General features: G+C 27.1%; 1 protein-coding gene and 1 non-coding gene across 2 annotated transcripts; both read left to right on the forward strand.

The window, feature by feature from the left end:
* The first annotated feature begins 1,448 nt into the window (after nucleotides 1-1,448).
* On the forward strand, nucleotides 1,449-16,315 carry Ero1L (endoplasmic reticulum oxidoreductin-1-like protein). The gene is made up of 11 exons (XM_015516761.2): nucleotides 1,449-1,946; nucleotides 7,349-7,468; nucleotides 7,533-7,616; nucleotides 7,687-7,752; nucleotides 8,032-8,108; nucleotides 11,169-11,360; nucleotides 11,418-11,464; nucleotides 11,527-11,619; nucleotides 11,693-11,954; nucleotides 12,027-12,326; nucleotides 12,678-16,315. The coding sequence occupies exons 1-11, from the start codon at nucleotides 1,815-1,817 to the stop codon at nucleotides 12,727-12,729; spliced, it is 1,425 nt and encodes a 474-aa protein (XP_015372247.1). The 5' UTR covers nucleotides 1,449-1,814; the 3' UTR covers nucleotides 12,730-16,315.
* Nucleotides 16,316-18,701: 2,386 nt separating this feature from the next.
* TRNAL-UAG (transfer RNA leucine (anticodon UAG)) lies at nucleotides 18,702-18,782 on the forward strand. Its single transcript has one exon. It is a non-coding gene; the product is annotated as a tRNA-Leu (tRNA).
* Nucleotides 18,783-20,167: the final 1,385 nt, after the last annotated feature.

The following is a 20,167-nucleotide window of genomic DNA, read 5'->3' on the forward strand; positions in this document are numbered from 1 at the left end:
AAGACTAGAGATAAGGAGGCCAAACACTGCTGGCCGCCTGCACAAAAATTGGTTCTATAAAACATCGCACACTAATTTCTCCACCAGTCTGCGTGGCGGTCAAATCCGAGGCTGGCTCGGAGTATAATTAACCCGTATAAGATAGGGACATACTCGACTTTATTACATTTAAAAAATTATAATTAAAAAAATAATAATCGTATTTAAATTAGAATTACACCATCGTATTCAGCGCAAATTTATCTTTAAGAATGTTCTATATTTACGTAATATATGTACATATAAATAGTAAAAAAAAATTTTTAAAAAATGTAAACCGTCACGTTTACATAATTATTTTACAATATAATTTTTATTATTATTTACAGTTTAGATACTTTCCTGTTTTTTTTTTGTTTTTTCTTTGCTAGTCATCGTATCTTTATAATTGGCTCTTTTGACAATAAAACACATGCGCATTATTAAAAAAAATCGCACAATGGCTTTAGAAAATTCTTCTTTATGATCTACACAACCGACCAATTGGATTGAATCCCCTTGTTCAATCATTTCCGTAATAGTTAGTAAAGTATTCATATTAAGTTCTTCATTTTTTAATGCTTCTAGTGTCGATTTTTCTAAAATAGAAATTAAACTAAATAGATTATTTGATGAATGTATTAAGTTGCCCTTTGATCGCATGTCTATAAGTTTGTCTCTAGATGAAGACAAACAATCGTTTCTTAAACTAGAGAGACATTTTTTACACTTAGTAAATCGGTTTGCCTTTCTAGCTATATAACCTGCTAAGTATGATAATACTTGACTTGAAGTACTGGTAGACCTATAATCATGGTCATGCATTAATGCTATAACGTCAGGAAGTTCTTCAAACTGGCCTTTGTCTATAATTGAATCTAACTCTCCTTCTAGTGTATCTTTTGTTACATTCACATTTGATAAATCTTGAATATTTATTAATGTTTCAATCATTTCTCCACCAGTTACATTACTATTTTTTGGTGGTTTAATTAATGAGTATGTGCTGATGAGACGAAACATTTGAATAAATAAGACAGAATCCGGATGATCATTTGAACCACAAGCACTTCTCATCATGCCAAAGAATCTCTAAAAACAAAAATAAACTTTGCAGTAGACAGCATTTAAATTTTTTTTTACTATTTATATGTACATATATTACGTAAATATATAACATTCTTAAAGATAAATTTGCGCTGAATACGATGGTGTAATTCTAATTTAAATACGATTATTATTTTTTTAATTATAATTTTTTAAATGTAATAAAGTCGAGTATGTCCCAATCTAATACGGGTTAATTATACTCCGAGCCAGCCTCGGATTTGACCGCCACGCAGACTGGTGGAGAAATTAGTGCGCTATGTTTTACGGGACGTTTTTTGTGGTAGAGTTTGGCCTCCTTATCTCTAGTCTTCATGGGTGTGCCCAGTAGATTTTAAACTAAAATGATAACCGTACTCAGTCTGGACAGTCTGCATTGATAACGCTGATCGTGGCTGTTGTTAATCTGTTTCTGTTGGGTCTTGGGTACGATCCCGGTTTTCGAATATAACAACAAGTTGTAACTTTTAACAACACGATTTTTTGCTGCTGCGAAACGAAGAACACCGAACGATCGCTGAAAACAAAGAAAAGACATTCCGGAAGATGATCGACGACGGACGTACTACGACGTCTCGCCGGTTGCCAAACAACAAAAGATAATCACTCGAAGTTTACTGGTGCACCAGTGAGCAATAGAGGTTTGTGGTGGTGTATCTGTCAGATCGATAACCTTAAGCTTCAAAGAGATGTCGACCTGCAGTTCTAACTGTTTGCTCATGCTGATGGTCAATGTTTGTCTGTACATGAGTGTTGTGTGTTTCTTCTCGTCGTCCAGTTTGATTGTCAATAGTTGCATTGACAACAATTGGCTCAATGAGGTAAATTTTAGTTTTTAAATTGTATTAAATTTTAAATTATTAGGTATTATTAGTTATATTGTTTACTCCTTAGATATCTATTACCTATTCTTGTTTTATTAGATTCTGTACTTATTTTAAAAAAGTAGGCCATGTTTGATATTCAATTTGTATTACATTGTATTCTGCCTTAACACATCAATAAATGCATGGCCATGATTGAATGTGATCAGCATGCTATGTCTGTGTAGTCTTTTTAAAAATTATTATTCAGAATTTGATAGTTTTCTGTCATCAAAAACTATAAGCTCATTTAAAATGCCTGGAATGTGCCCTAGTTAAATAAGCATACATACTGGAGAAAGTTGAAATGAACTCTGTCAAAATTAGTTGCATTTAATAACTCATTTATTAGCCATTCTAACAATATTTATGAATAACTTTCATGAAATATATTGAAGCAATAGTAGGCATATTTGATGATTAGTATATTTTTATTATTTATATTATTAAAATACATTTGTGTGAGAGACTTGGGATATTTTTTAATTGCACAATTAAAATATGAAATTACCTCATAGCAGTCTCAAATTATTGAAGTATACAATCATATTATGTATCGTTATGCATATTAAAGTTTATGTTGCATATAAGTTGTTTGGTTTATTAGATGCAAATTAATTATGATTATGTTCTTGATATTTGTCTTTTCAATTGTTTGATTTACAAGTGTGTATTTATACATTTTGATATTTTATCTGTTCATAATTATATAATTATAGTTGTGTTATTCTTACAAAATGTATGGTACAACTGTTTAAGTATCACATGTAAGTTATGAAGTTTCATAAAGTTGATATTTTTTTATTTTATTAACCTGTGTTTATCATGAATCATGATCAAAATACACACACGCGCACATATGTGAGAGAGAGAGAGAGAGAGAGATTAAAATAACAATATTAATACAGGATATCAGAAAGTTCTTCGATCACAAAGAATAAAAAAAAAAACTATAATTTACATACTTAATATAGGTAATTTAAATTTATTTTTATTTATTTACTGATATCATGTATTATTAATTTCATGCATTTTGTACACTTAAAATGAGTTTTTTTCGACGAAAATTCTATTTCACACATTTTTTTAAAGAACCTTTAAATTTGTTAAATAGAGGTTCTACTTTATTTAAATGAAATTATTTATTGTAAATACATATTATTATTAATTGATAGGTACTATGTATAGTATACTAGATTTGACTGATTTGGGACTATGTATATTGTATGTAGTACGAAAATTTGGCTTATTTTAGGGACTGGGCTAAAACCATGTATGTGAAGCATATAATTAACGTATAAATAATTCAATTTTGATAGCGAGATGATAAAATCCTGGGTCCAAATACTAAATTTTAGAAGGCCAGATTAGATCAGTAGAGTAACCCAGGATTTTAGTAACACATGAAAAATTGGCTTACATCCATATTTGTCGCATATTTGTTATCAAGTCTTTATTAAGGTAACTCCCTATAAAAAGTTATGGCCATGAGGCAGTTTCTCTCAAGGGACAGTGATATCTATACTACTGGTCAGTTAATAGTCATAATGTTTTGCATGATTTCAAAACATGTTTTAACTTGTGTTTTAATATGAATGCAATTTTTTTCAAGCCATCACTGCTTTTCATGATAGTGCAAAAAAATATTTTCTTATGAATATATATCACATTATTTCATATTGAGCTTTGCCACTATATTATTAACACATAAAAATACTATTTTTCCTTTTTAATCAAACCTATTTAAAAAAAATATACAATAATATTAAACGAAAAAAATAATTCTTAAATCATATTAATATTGTATGTTAAGTATTAGATACAAATAAAATTATTTTACATTATATGATAACGATACATACCCACTACCCATTGTATCTTCATATACTTCTTTATATGCGTAGATATACAATGATATCCAACACAATATTTATTTTTTTCACTATTTAGTAATATATATCTTCATAAAATGTATACATAACGGGAATTCGAGACTGCTGTATATAATATTATTCTGACTCAACACCAAACCTCTTTCTGTGTTAGGCTTTATCTTGTACTTAACATTAGTGTTTGTTATAGACACAACAGGCAAAAGTGATATACTAAGTACCTGCTATTATTTTTAACAACAGAAAATTTACTTCAAGAAAATTATCCTTTTCTTCATTTGTTTTTCTAAAGTAAATTTTGGGTCAAATTAATGTTATAATTAGTGAATACTTATCTAGATGAACCACATGAAGTTTTTACAATTTATATTGTAATATATAACATATTGTGTTAATTTATTAATAATCTAATCTTGCTAACAAATCATTAGAAACAGTTTAATAAGTATAATATGTTCATTATATACAATAGATGAATAGAATAAACTGTCAAGTGTTGTTATCTCATATTTTTCTCGATTATTTTTAAAAGTTGTAGCTACTGGATACTAGGCATTTTTATTTTTGACCCCTGAAGCCGAAACACACTATTGTATTTAAAATACAATAAAATCAATATATTTTTTGCTATATTTGGTATTAAAATGTAAATTCATGAATATCTATAATAAGCAGAGACGTAATCAAAATTTGACGCCCGCGCGAATGCTAATGTCCCCTCCCCCGGCCACCACCACTAAAATTAGTTGACTTTCCACCTCCAAAACGTATTGCGGCGGAGCTTACCTTATGTTGACCACTTGTAATAACCACGTAAATCGTTATCCTTTCAGGCGCATTATGTTATTATATTGTTATAAATTAGTCACAAATACAAAATAGGTTTTTTAATTATCTGTTAACTATTTAAAATTAAACAATAAATATTTAATCATATAGTTTTTTGTGAGGTTTAGATGAACCTAGCTTATTGCTTATCGATAATCACTAAATCACATTATTACCTATAAATTACCCTAATTCACTCCTTTAATATCAAACTCGACACTCAATCCATTCTCCACCAAATGTACCAATTATTACCTCACTTTTATCCTTCTTCAACCAGACTGGTTTAAAAATTTAATTTATCTGTAATATTATTTTTGTTGTTAATCTTGCTTTCATATGTAATATTTATAATCATAATTGTCGAAGCTAATTGTTTACAAAGTTTCTTTTAATAAAAAAAATAAAAAAAAAAAAAAAATACCTATAAATCTTGTCTATATCCCCGTGGAGCTAGTTGGTGTTACAATATTAAAATATTATTGAAAAAAAAAAAACCAATTTATATAGTCGTTCATTAACAGAAGATAGGCTATATAAAATCTAATATGTACCTGTACCACCCGTCCCGATCACTCACTCACACTGGTATAAGTAACCAGTGTATTAAATAGACGTGAATTTAAAAATAAATAATTTTAAAGTTGCATAAGTAACTAATATTTTAACAAATAAAATATAGAACTACTAGGTAGTATTACTATCTACTATATGTACATATTTGCATAAATTATTTAATGAAAAGAAATAAACATAACATTTTGGAAGGTACATAATAAAAATCGTCCTCTGGAAAATGTTTGAAAATAAAAACTATATGTGCTCAAACAACTCTTTATATTCATTATTCTATTAATCGAAAAAAATGACTCCTACTGTTCAATAATTCTAGCATCCTTCATTTATTTTAATCTCTATATTTGAACTAATTGCAGTACTATATTATAAAATTTTATAGTTGGTAACGAAAAAAATATAATTTATTACATTAAAACGCATGTCTTATTTTTTTTATCTGTTATTAAATACCTTTAAATCTTCATATTATTACATATTATTTACTTAACGTTTATTTATCATATAATAATTATGTTCCTCTGACATAAATACAATATTTGGATGTAACATTTTAACAAAAAATATTCAATTTTTCGTAAATTCGCGCAAATAATATTATATTGTATAAACATGACAATATAAAGATATTTAGAATTTTGAAGGTGAATACTTTATATGATTCAATAATAAAGTTTATATATCAAACGACAAACGGTATAAATATAGATCTAAAAAAAAAGAGTTCTATAAAAAATTAAGAAATGATATTATTTAATATTTTGTTACTAACAATCAAACATGATTTTACATGTATAATATAAAACAAAAAAAAATAGTTTATAATAATGATTTATGATTTATGTTGTTTAATTTTTTTGATTGATTCCTTTCTAATTTTTAAACCCGGAATTCTACTTATCTCTTATGAACGTAGTTAGTATCGTATGATCTATTTTTAGCTTTATTATTAGTGTACCAAATCTATGGGTGTTTAAATATATATATATATATAAGCATATCATGATGTTTTAATTGTTATTTGTAAAAAATAATGTCATATCCCACTTAAAATGATTACACTACACATTAGCCATATGGCCTACTGTTTCAAAAATAAGTTGTTGGTTACTGCGTATATTGCATTATAATTATTGACTATTATTATTATTAAGTTCAAAGTTCCAATTTTTTAGATATTTGTGATTATATTTATTAAGAATTGTGAAATGCCATCGAAGTCAGTATAGGTATAAGTATTTTTACTAAAATAATCATATGAGATAAGTTACAACGTACCTAATAATTATTATAATATAAACATTATATTATATTATATTATATTGTATTGCAGCCAAACTCTTCGTAGACAATTTGGTTACAAACTCAAAATTTGTTATTTAAAAATAATTACCCAAATTTACAAAATTCATAGGTTCTGTAACTTGACCTTTACAGTGGAATTATTATTCATTAAAGATTAAACGTTTATTTTATTCTTGTTCTGTAACTACTGGTTGATATTCAATGTTTTCATTACATTTCATTAAATACTAAGCACTAATAGTTGATTTTTTAGCCGAGTTTGCCATTTAGATTTCTATAGTATTATTTACACTTATTCCACAATTAAATATCAAACATATATTAAACAAATTATTATTTATTTATTGCAATTAATAGTATTTATGTATAATATTATTATTTGTATTGTATTTTATATGTTATACGATGTATGAATGTATAATACCTAGTAGGTATGTAGCGCACACGACGGAGTCAAAATAGTTTGACAACAGTTTTTGGTGCAGTGACAATAGGGTATAATGACATTACAGTTTTAATAATTCCCGCATGCACATCATATATAGGTATACACGTATATTATGATTATTATTAATCCTTGTACCATTTTTTTTTTGCGTATTACGTATAATATATACAATATAGGAATATAATATTAATAATGTTTGTAAAATGAATAGTAGTGCAAAATTATAACCATGTGCAAATTGTACTTATAGATTGGTTTTATGTACTTCCTGATGGTCAAAATAATAATTGATGTTATTGTTTGGTTTACAGCTAAAAGGGAATATCGACGAGACAAACAGCACAGTAGAAATCGTTGATAAATTTAATAACTATCAAATATACCCTCGTATTATCAGTATTGTTTCGAAAGATTATTTTAAATTTTTTAAGGTAAGAATTTATTAATTTTTATTCATGGTCTTGACTTACAATATGTGCCTATTTACATTATTAGGTAAATCTACGTAGAACTTGTCCATTTTGGTCAGACGACAGCAAATGTGCTATGAGATACTGCCAAGTGGAGTCCTGCCAGTTGGTAATAAATAATAATGATTCGCGTTAAACAAGAAAATTTATTTATATTGTATTTTATGGTTTGTATGTAGGACGATTTACCCATAGGTTTGAAAGGTAGTCGTAATAGTTTAGTAGATGAAGATATGTCGATTAAGGTGAGTGTTTTGTAAACGTGATAAATTATCAAACTTTAAGACGTTTTTACTGTAATTTAATGTTTAAAACAAAGTGTAAAAACATATACATTAATATTTTCCTAGTGTGGTTACTGTTTCCGTTCTTCTACTTGGTCTCAATTTCACAACTATAATAAACGAATATACCGCGTAACCCATTCTACGTATTCCTTAAATTTAAATCGCTCGATCCATATTTTGTTTGCTTTTAATTTTTATATTTTAAAAATAATAGTAAATTTATATTTGCCTTTACAGTATATGGAAGGACCGCAACAACAAGAGTGTGAAGAAGCAATGCAAGACGAATTGGGTTACATTAACACAACTATAAGGTCAGTTTAAGACGTTATCGATTTCATTAGTAATAAAAGCTAGTAATTCGTGGATGTCGCTCTGCTGTATAGTAGGTACATTACATTACTGTAATGGATGGAATTAAATTTGAATCCAATGATTGATAATATTATATCATTGTATACGAAAAACAATTTTGAGCGGAGACGGTTTATCTGTCTAGGATATATTATAGATTATTAAAAATTTTCAAATCCTAGATTTAAAAAGAAAATTTTTTATGAATTTCTAGCTTAAAATAATTTGCAAATTTTCGTGATTTTTACGTATTTTGTCAAAATTCAAACTTTGAATGCTAATAAAAAAAAATTGTGACTGAATTTATTTTATTTTTCAACTGCTATTTTAAAAATATGTTAGGAATCTTTTATTAAATTTTCAAATCTTAGATTGAAAAAGAATATTTTTTATAAATTTCTAGCTTAAAATAATTTGCGAAATTTTGTGATTTTTACGTATTTTGTCAAAATTCAAACTTTGAATGCTAATAAAAAAAAATTGTGACTGAATTTCTTTTATTTTTCAACTGCTATTGTAAATAAACTAATAATGATCGAAAATTGCATAAGCCTATAAATAATTAATTTAAGTAAAATTCGGTGAAAATTTCATATATCCTATGGTCATTTGTTTTAAACTTACATTAAAAACCAAAAACGATTTTGTCGAAAACTGATTGTGTGAACAATTTCCCGGTTTTCCCTTAATTTTTAGTTTGTTTATCCCGATTATTTAGAAAGATATTAATAATTATTTATTTTTGACTCCCCAAAGTACCAACTAGATTCTCTTTCTGATCAAACGATGTATTGAAGTCAAAAATCGAAGCACTTTTACTGCTCCAAAATGTGTATGACATACACAAAAAAATAAAAATAAAACACACATCTTGGTAAAATCAACACATTCCTCGCTCCGCTCAGAATTTAAAAATTGATATTTGGTACGGATAAAAAAATGCTTGGAAACTATTAAGTAAAGCAAATTTTTTTAAAACAAAAGTTATTGATATTATCATAAGTTATCACTTATGATATTATATTTGAGTTTTATTTGATTTTAGTAAAAACAATGTATTTTTAATAATGAATTGCCTATTACCTAGAATCTGGATAAGTATTTAATATTCTCCGCTTTTCCAAACAGATTCAATCATACAACTGAAAGGAGAAATTCTACTAATAAGTATATGAAATAATAAAATATAACATACTTACCTATGTAAATTGTAAATACATAATATCATAATATATTGTTTGGCATTTGCAAAAAAACTTTAATTTTTATAACAGGTTTTTATTTAATTAGAATATTAATATATTCGTATAATTATTAAGCACATGAAACGTAGTATACAAGGTGTAACAGAAAGAACAGACTTTTGGAATAACTTTTGTTCTAATTAATATTTTTAACTTTTTTTTTTATTCATCATTAAAAGACTTTAGGGCTATATGTAAAATTTATTTATTTTTATGTCAATTTTTTAGTATTGAAAATAAAAAATTTAAAATTTGATTTAAATTTTTTTAGATAAATTCAAAATAGCTAATTTGTGAATCTGATTATAAAATAATTTTGATGGTAAAAAGATTTATCTAAGTCAATTAGTTTATTTTTTAGAATTTTTTAAAATATCAATATTTTTTTGAGAAAATTAATTTGGTACCTAATTACTTTTTAAAAAATATGATTTTTGGGAATTTGTTGAAATGAGAATATTTCTTAAATTATTTAATTATTATATAATACTAACAATTTTTGTCATAGATTTAATTAGTGTATTTTTTATTTTATTTTTAGTCAGTTCTTTCTGTTACACTTATAATTATTCTTATAAGTTGAAAAATTAATTTCTATTTATTAACTCTCCATTTTTTTTTATCATTATAATTTATAATCTATATTATTATAATTTATTATCGCCGACGACGAAGCAAAGTTTGAAAAAAAAAGATTTGAAAAGATACACAATGTTTGCAAATTGATTTGAATATTATCCAGGATTTGTGTAATAAATATAATTTATCTTTGAACCTAAATAGATGCATAAATATTTCGCTTTCATTACAAAAAAAATCCTGTAATATAATTGTTGTCTATAGATTAAATGGCCTAGCTGTTCGAGATGTATTTAATCTTGATTAACAATTTTAATATTAAATTTGATTCTAAATCAACTTATAAATTAATTATTTATTAACTCATGAAAAGGTATTTTAGTTTTTAGAAATTCGTCTTATTAAAGCTAAGACCATGGCTAAGACTAAGAATTATAAGGATTTTCATGATTAGAATTATTAAATTGATTATTTATCTTACAGTGTTGTGCAGTACATGAAAATTACAATTCCCTCTTATTATGAACGATTTTTTTTATCAATTACTCGAAAACAAAATAATCTTTTCCATTATTTTTAGACTCGTTATCCACTCCAAAAGTCTTGATGTTTTGAATATCCAAGCCGAGGTTTTCAATAGCACGTAAAATATCATTGAAAATTGATTCATTAGAAGCTATCAGACTTTTTGTAAAAATGTAAATAATAAGCTTTAACCCCTTTTTTTCTCAACCAAAAAAATCATACTGCTTATAAGAAAAATTGCAATTTCCTTTATTTTATGCATCAGTAGATAAATAAAACGATAAATTGTTTTTTTGACATTTATTATTATATATGAATTTTTTAAGTTTTTAAGTGGATTTTTCATTGCAAAAGGTGTAAATACATTTTATACTAAAGCTATGATCTGAATTACTAGAACGAATTTAACTTTAAAATATACTTTGGAACATCCAAACATGCGATTTTTATTATTATTATATATTATACCATTTATACCTACCAACATAACATCCTTCTGTTTCTTTGGATACTCGGATCTAAAAATACGAAATAGGAAGGGGTGGATAGAACAAAATATATACAGTAATAATATACACTATTTAGTTTTTTACGTACTTTTTTTTTAATTATTGAATTTTCTTTCTGTTAAAAAATAACATTATCATAATTTATACGTTTTGCTCAATACAGTGCTGCAGCTATGGAAGATTTTGCTCTCTGGCAGGCCCACGATGACATACAAGACATGTACTGTACACTTCCTGATGATGACGGGGAAGCGGAGTATGTTGACCTATCTCTAAACCCTGAACGATACACTGGATACAAAGGACCTTCAGCTAATCGCGTGTGGAATACAATTTACATGGAAAACTGTTTCAGGTGAGTATTATTGAACAATTTTGGTGCAATTAAAACTTGTTTTTTTAAATTTTTTAGGCCAAAAAATTTATTTGAAGTCTACATTATATCAGCAAAGTTGACTGGTAAACACTAAATTAGCTGTAATTTGTTTTAATTTAAATTTGATATAAACAATTGATTACAGGAATGTGTTTGGAGAAACGAGCATTTTATCGAGCTATTTCTGGCCTTCATACAAGTATTAATATTCATCTTAGTGCTCAATATCTATTATCAGGTATGTACATAATTATAAATATTTATTTAGTTCTAAAAAATATATATTTATTTATTTTAATCATTCTTAATAGATAAAGGATCAACATTTTTGAACCCATGTGGAACTGGCTTCTGGGGTCCAAGTGCTGAGGAATTTGAACGAAAGTTTGGTCCAAAGTACACTAAAGGTGAGGGCACACAGTGGCTAAGGAACTTATATTTCTTATATCTTGTCGAACTCAGAGCACTGCAAAAAGCAGCACCTTTACTCAAACAAGTAGAGTATTATACAGGAAATGATAAAGAGGATGAAACCACTCGACTTGCAGTCCACAATTTCTTAGAAATTATCAAGTTAGATTTTTTTTATTAGTTATTTTCTTTTTATTTATTTTTATATTTACCTAACTGATGTTTTTTTCTCAGTAATTTCCCACAACAATTTAATGAGCATACCATGTTTTTGGGTGGACAACAGGCACAAAAGTTAAAAGAAGAGTTTCGTCTTCATTTCCGTAATGTATCAACCATTATGGATTGTGTGGGGTGTGATAAATGCAGACTGTGGGGAAAATTACAAGTTCAAGGATTGGGAACAGCGCTGAAAATACTGTTTTCAAACAAAGCACAAACCAATGGATATAATGAATTATCTACCACTGTTAACAAGCACACGTTGCAATTGGAACGTAGTGAAATTGTTGCTCTCTTTAATGCTTTTGGAAGGTGAGAAAAATTGTCTTAAATATCCATAAATTTTTTATATAATCTATTTTATTGTACATTATATAATTCTATAAACAATAAGTCAATAACTAGTGTTAGTTGTTATTAGCATATTTTTTTAAATGATTTTATTGGTGTTTTTACTGTTTAATTGCTATTTAGGAACTCCTGGGAGTTCTGTCTAATAAAATGTGTTATATTTAAAATGATTTATTTGTATACTGCATAATGTCTGCTAAATAGATAATGATTATTTTATCTTATATGTAGTATGTTACAAGAACTATAACATCTAAACTTAAGTTATAACATTTATTATATATTAAATGTGTAAATCTAATATTTTTTCAGGTTATCTACAAGTATATACGAAATAGAAAAATTTCGGAAGCTCCTGAGGTAAACAAGTTGAAATGGTAAAAGAAAAACATCACATCTCATTTTGATTTACTGCAGATGTTGTATACATTGTTATCACTAGGTACATTCCTTCCTTTCTTATCTTTTATAAGTTTTATTTAAGTGTAAGTATGTGATCTGTTAATATATTAAACAGTCAAGTAGTCATACAATTAACTTAATTGACATTTGACAGATAAAAAGCCTCCTGGTGATATTTAATTTATTTTAATATTTGTTTTCTGATTGACTGAGTTAAAATACTGACAGTCATAAAAAATCTGTTTTAAAAGCTCTCTACATAAGAACGATAAATCTACTATTAATTTATTAAAGAATAACAATCTTTGTTTTTTACAAACATTGTTTAGTTAAACTTTTCTATAGTCTAGTCCTTTTAGTAAATTTTTTTTTCAAATGTCTTTGTTTTTTGTTTGATGTCTAAAGTGGTAAACTTTTGTCTGTAAAATTATTGTTATTTATATTTTTAACTGGTTTTTATGTTGTCTTATTTGTTAAGTTTATTTTATCTCAAACTTTAATTTACATTTTAAACAAACTATAGTGTAGCCCATGCACAAATTATTTTTATATTTATACTAATGGTATGAGGTCGTATGTAATTTTTAACATAGAATATTTCAATATATTTGTCGTTCTAAAAATAACTGTTTAAACTATCAATAGCTCAAAATGGGTTTTTACATTATAGTTATACATTAGATATAAAATATAATATAGTTTATCCAGTTTATGTATAAATAGTGGTTACTGTGATAAGTAGGGTAGTGAAGTTATTGCATTAAAAACACTAAATTGATGCATTATTGCATTAAATTATATTAAACATTGCACTTATAATTTATAAATTTAAAAATTGCATTGAAACTATTTAAAAAAATTTAAATATGAATATTGCTTACATTATTACATTGCACAACAAATGATTTTTTTAAGCTTTCAAAATCGAATAATCGTCTGTTATCGCACAGCAAATTTTTGTATCGGGAGAAACTTCTTTCTACATCAGTAGTTGTTGTTATTGGCACATGCTTGAAATAGATTAAATCGTAGCTGGTCAAGTCTTCTGGCAACCCTTCCATTGACTGTATTTCTCCACTCATAATTTTTGATATCTTTCATTTTTTTTGTAAAATAGTTTTGAATTTCTGGTTTATTAATATTCTTATTATTCTATTTTGTCCCGTAATTTTTTCTTTTTTAGTTTCAACGATTTTAACTATAGATAAAGCTTCGATTAATGGAACATGTTGGGTGGGTTTTGAGTTAAGTGATTTCTGATGGTATGAAACCATAATTGGAGGAATGAATGAATACCAAGTTGGTTTCCATAGAATTATCCGACAAAAGATATCGAGCTTAGCATCATTTGAATTTAATAATTATTATTGTATAACTTTTTTTACTTCTACAAAATTTTCACAATTGTAGGACACGGCATTTATCCGTGTCCCCAATCGGGTTATTATGGACTGAGGAGGTAAATTAATACCTGGAGCTTCTTCTTTAAACAATGAAATACGGGAAGAAGCCTTTAAAAATATTTGTTTTTACATTTTAGAATATAACACTTTAATTATAGCAGCTTCTTTGACCATACTAGGGACCGCATCAGATAAAAATAATAAAACGTCACCCGTGACGCATTCCATTGAGCCATAATATAAACATTGAATTGTCAAAAAGTTTGGCTATTATAGAATGGTTAGCTTTCTCAAGAATTTCCGTAGTGAGTAAAAATATCTTAATCGGTTGATCAAATTCCAAGGTTCCGATTACAACGTTAGCTATGAAACGTCCACTTGTATCTGTTGATTCACCTATAGATACCCATATTTTTTTAACAGGTACATAATTTCTGATAATTTTCATAGTATCATCATAGAAATTACATATTATGTTTTGCGTAAAGTTGGAATTTCTTTTCCAGTGTATTTTTCCAACAATGACCGGAAATGTATATTACTAATTTTATGTGACGGAATATTACTTGGCATCGATGCTTTACACAGATCAAACGAAAAATTTGACTTTTTTGTATTTGTTACTAATTATTGAACTTTTGAATTTGTATTTTTGGTTTTCTTATATACTGCCCTAGAATGTTTATCTGTTTTTAGAAGTTGTGCCACTATATATTGTCTATCGGCTATCGGCACATATTTGCACTTCACACATTTTACAGAAGAAAATATAAAGTCACCAAATTCTGATACGTATTTTTTTTTTTTTTAAATGGCTGATTTAATCGGTTTGACTTTTGGCATTTTAACGGACGAAACAGATGCGACAAAGTATAACATTAACGAACGACAACAGTACGGGCCACAAAAACTTGCTTATGATTCTAGCAACTTCACTAATGTTAGGATTTCGGTATTTTTAAATATACCTGAATGCTGATAGACGATAATATGTGTTATTGAGGGGCAAGTTTTTATCTTAACGACCAAAATGCGGCAATCGCTCTATAGAAATAATTAGTAGGTATTACAACAAATATAGAAATTTGTTCACTGCTACGTTTAGTTTCTTTTATTTTATATATTAAGTTATATAATCTCAAATGTAAACGAAAATAATGAAAAATAGTTAAAATTACAGTAAAATTAAATTACGAGTTTAATGAAACACATATATCAAGCTCACTTAGCAATAAATATAAGCATTTACAAAAAACATGCAAATGCAACAACTTCACTGCCCTAGTGATAAAGGTATGAAAGGTCTGAACAAATTAATCATAATAATGTATTATGTTTAGTTTACATTCATATAGACTTTGTGTGTTGTTGATTTATGTATGTATGTGTTATGTATCTATGTATTTATTTATTTATTTATTTGTATATTTATTATTATTTATTTTTTTTACATATAATCAATTTGATAATTCATGTAAAAATATGTCAGATGATTAACTAATACCAACTGTTATAAATCCTGTTAATTACTAAAATATTACTACTGTTTTAATAAAATACTCAAATCTATAAGCAAAAAAAAAAAAACGATTTTAAGTTAAACAAAGTTTGAAATTATCTAATTAATATTATATACTATTGAGTATTGTTTAATGTTAATTGTTGTATTTGTGTATAAATTGCATTTTAAATGTTAATTACTGAAGCTACTTAGCTGAACCTGAATTTTATCCAAAAGACTAAGAACATACTATGGTTAAAAGTACCGAGAATTTACTTATGTACCTATGCTAAATTGCTGACTAATGCTGTAGATATCACCTATTTGTCTATGTGTGTATATTCCCATCTCTTAGATATTAACTCTATCAATATCATTTATTTCTATTATAACTAGTAACTTTAATATCAATACTTAGTTTTAGTAAACAAAACATTTTTAGTTTGTTTTTAACAAAAGATTTCTCAATTTAAAAAAAAAATGTTTAAAGCACAATAATTAATCGAGCAACAAAAATAAAAATACAAATATAAAAAAAAATAATTATTAGGTACTTACCTAATTGTTAATTGTTAATTTGTCATAAATTGTTATTACTTATCTGTTATCAACTATATTACAGTTTAGATTTAAATGAACAACAAGGAACTATAGGAACATTCTAAAATATCATGGTATGTCAGTCGTCAGTGCATTGAATAATATTAATTTATAGGTTAGTAGTTAGTATTATTAATAAAGACCTAGATTAGATGTACTAATAAGACACTATATGATGCAGACATGCATGGTAAAAATGACAAAATACCCAATAATATGCACAAAAACTTTCATTATAAGCAGTTTATCAGCATGTTAGTACTGTTAGTGCATTAAAAAAATAAATGAAAATTGATTTAACAAGCAAAACAGGTACCTACCATAGGCGTGTCTAGACCTTTGACGCAGAGGGTGTAACCTAGTGCGTACCCTAGGGGCTAATGGGCCCTTGCCCCCTTTTTTGAATAATTTTTCTTAATAATTCATGGTGCCACTTGAAATTGCAGAGGGTGCAGGTGCATACCCTGCACTCCCTGTGGACACGCCTATGGTACCTACATTATATAAAGGTTTGTCATAAACAGGTAGCAGCCATGTTATTACATATTTATGTTGTTTAATGGCAATAAAAGCAACAAAAAAATTTTTAATTTATTAATTTCATTGTGTCAATAATACACCTAGTATGTTTTATAATTTATAATAATTATTATGATTAATATTTTTTTTTTAAACAAGAAATATTATTTTCGACTACCTATCAACAATTTGTTCGTGATGGTTTTAAATTATTCTCATTGAATCGCAGACGTTTCGCCCCTGCCTTTTCGTCCCCGTCAAAAAAACCAGTCCCCGGACGTTTCGTCTCCGGCAATTTTTAAGATAGGACGTTTTGTCCCGGAGAGTTATTAGACATAAGACGTTTGGTCCATTGGTCCCCGGCATATTTTGATAAGTACTTTAATTTTAAATGAACAATTTAATTTTTAAATGACATAATGATAAATACATAATAAATATTCACACAATATAATAATTATACTATATTATACTATATTAGATATTACAGAATTACAGATATTACAGAAAAAATGATATAATATAGGTATATAATTTTAAATCGTTGATTTGGAAGTTAACTATAGTCATCACTAGGTGACAGGTGTAGGTACAAAATACAAATAATAAAATATAATAAATACGATTAATACGACGAAAAGTCATACGATTTTTCAAGTGTTTGTTATTTTTTTCTTGTTTGCTAGTATAACCTAGTATTATTACTTCGAAATTTCATATAATATAATGTCTGAATGCTGTTTACTTAGAAACCTGAGAACCGAATGTCCTTTAATCAAAATATGCCGGGGACCAAACGTCCTATGTCTTATAACTCTCCGGGACGAAACATCCTATTTTAAAAATTGCCCGGGACGAAACCGCGAAATTTACCATTCTCGATAAATTAGGTCTCGCGGTCTTTTTTGGGAAGAAAATTAGACATTTTTCATTAATTTATTAAGGAACTAGATTTCATTTAGAAAAAATAAATTGCAATGTGCTCTCAATGCCCCAATAATAAGTATTAACAAAACACATTCATCCAAACAAAATTTTTCTAATATATAAAATCAGTTAGATTTGTATGCCCACATTTTAAACCCTCATAGGTAGACAGGTCATGCATACTCTCTACTCTCTAGTAGTCTAGTATGAATATGAAAATCAGAAAATGTACATAATCCCGGTTTCTATAATTATCAATTTAGTTTTTCAATATATTCGATTAATTTTTATCATTGAGTATCAATATTATATTTAACTTTGTAAATTGTATGATTTCGCACTTTCGAAGGTTAGATCATACATGTTGTACAATGTACATAAACATAATACCACAGAATAGATTATATATTAAACTATAGTAAAAACTAAAAAACCCATGAGGTCTTCTAAATAATATTTTAACCTTTAAATTATATTATAGGTCAATTTTCTCTAATTTTTAAACTAATGTAGCTAAACGTGATCTACTGAACATAACATTTTTTATGTTACGCACTTGAGACAACACATGAGTGTATCACGTCCTTTTAAGTAGCAATAATATAATATATAGCTACCTATGTTACCACAATAATACTTACATACAGTACGATTCACAGGTTGGGCCCAGTCCACTCTGTCACTCTTACGCCTATGTATATCTAAACACAAAAAATGCTCATACAAATTTACCGCCTCATAAGCTCCAACTTGGGGGGGGGAGCAATTTCCCATCTTGGTCACCCCTTATTAATACGGGCCTGATTAAACCCTACTATTTCCAAGTCGGTTTTGCGCTACGACACAATATTTAATGATTTTATCTCTACCTTCATCACTTTAAACGATATCGTTGTAGCCATAAAATACTATAATTGTCACTATTCGTCCATTCATTCGCGTTATAACGAAAGTACCTCTGTTTTTGAGGAAAAACCTTACTGAGGTAGCGTGGCCGAGCGGTCTAAGGCGCTGGTTTTAGGCACCAGTCTCTCTGAGGCGTGGGTTCGAATCCCACCGCTGCCAGAAGTATCGATTTTTGTATGCAAATTACATATTTTGCAAACTTCGATTAAATAATATTACTGTACTTTTTTTTATTTTACCTAAATAAATTACTAAAAACATGAAAAAATCAATAAAAGTAATAAACAATGTTACGCAACGATTGGTACTTCGTGGCAAGGACATCCGCAAAGAGAGGGGTTGGGGACAAAGTAGCTGTTGCGCTACCTAAATTTTTTTAATTGCATGCACTTCAATATGAATATTACTATAACTAATAATATACATTACAATATTAATTATAAATAATTTGTATTAGGTACAAGCGTTTGATTCGTGAATGCCTGTCTAAATTGATGCATCGCAATCAAAAAATATTAGTACAATTTTCCTGTCAAAAATTCCCATATAAATTGCATATTATGGTCTTAATTGGCCGAGACCAAAAAAGAAGAAGAAGTGTATTTTTGTTTCCATCAGAATTACCTATAATTAAGTATCTATTAAAATAATAATGAGCATTGGTATTTCTATTTTTGTTATTTACCTACCTATACCTATTAAAAATAATGTGGAACTTATTATAAATTTAATTTTTTAATTTTTTAAATTCTCCATAGCTCTAGTTTAGTCAATTTTGGGTTTAGGACACAAGTTGATACATCAAAATGGCTTGAAAAAAATCGATAAACCCGAATATGATATTCAAATTACAGGTTGTCATTAAAAAAAATGTAAGTTTTATTGCGCATGCGCAAGATACATGAGTTAAAAAAATTGTAAGTCATAGAAATTTATGATCCATTAGTCTAGTTTAATGTCCCATAAACAGAATTGAAAAATATTTTCATGGTAATGAGTGGTAAAGTGGCCCCTGTATTTTGGGACATACGGTATATATTACAATATGTACGTATTATCATTGATTATAGAATAGAATAGTCTATTCTATAATCAATGGTATTATATAACGTACATACACGTACAAGTATAACAATAATAGTCAATAATAATTAATATGAATATATAACGTATTATTTAAGTTAAAAAATTTTCTAAACCTCTCCAGACTATAAATAAACATAATATAGGTACTTAACAAAATTAATGATATGTAGTTTATTTACTGTAGCCTACTTCCCCTACATTAATGTTATATTAAAATGTAAAGATATGTTCACCGTCCACCAGGTGGTTATAATTATCTCATGTTTTTGAAGTTATATAATATTTGAAAATGTATTTTTTTATTTGTGCGTTGTATCATATACTGATTATATTAAATAAGTATATAATGTAAGTAATCTTATTTGTTGATGTAGAAAAAACTGTGGTACCTATATGGCTATATGACACTTATGGCAGTCGTATATGACATATTGTAATGTACCCACATCATCGTCGTG

Source organism: Diuraphis noxia, unplaced genomic scaffold, assembly GCF_037042655.1.
Source record: "Diuraphis noxia isolate RWA-SAM2 unplaced genomic scaffold, SU_Dnox_SAM2 contig0005, whole genome shotgun sequence".
In the NCBI taxonomy this organism is placed as follows: Eukaryota; Metazoa; Arthropoda; class Insecta; order Hemiptera; family Aphididae; genus Diuraphis; species Diuraphis noxia.

What these genes read in the sequence shown, in the direction of transcription:
- Ero1L (XM_015516761.2), top strand. Translation starts at nt 1,815, where the DNA reads ATGTCGACCTGCAGTTCTAACTGTTTGCTCATGCTGATGGTCAATGTT. An exon ending in ATTATTTTAAATTTTTTAAG is followed by an intron (nt 7,469 to 7,532) that starts GTAAGAATTTAT and finishes TTACATTATTAG; the next exon opens with GTAAATCTACGTAGAACTTG. An exon ending in TATATCAGCAAAGTTGACTG is followed by an intron (nt 11,465 to 11,526) that starts GTAAACACTAAA and finishes AATTGATTACAG; the next exon opens with GAATGTGTTTGGAGAAACGA.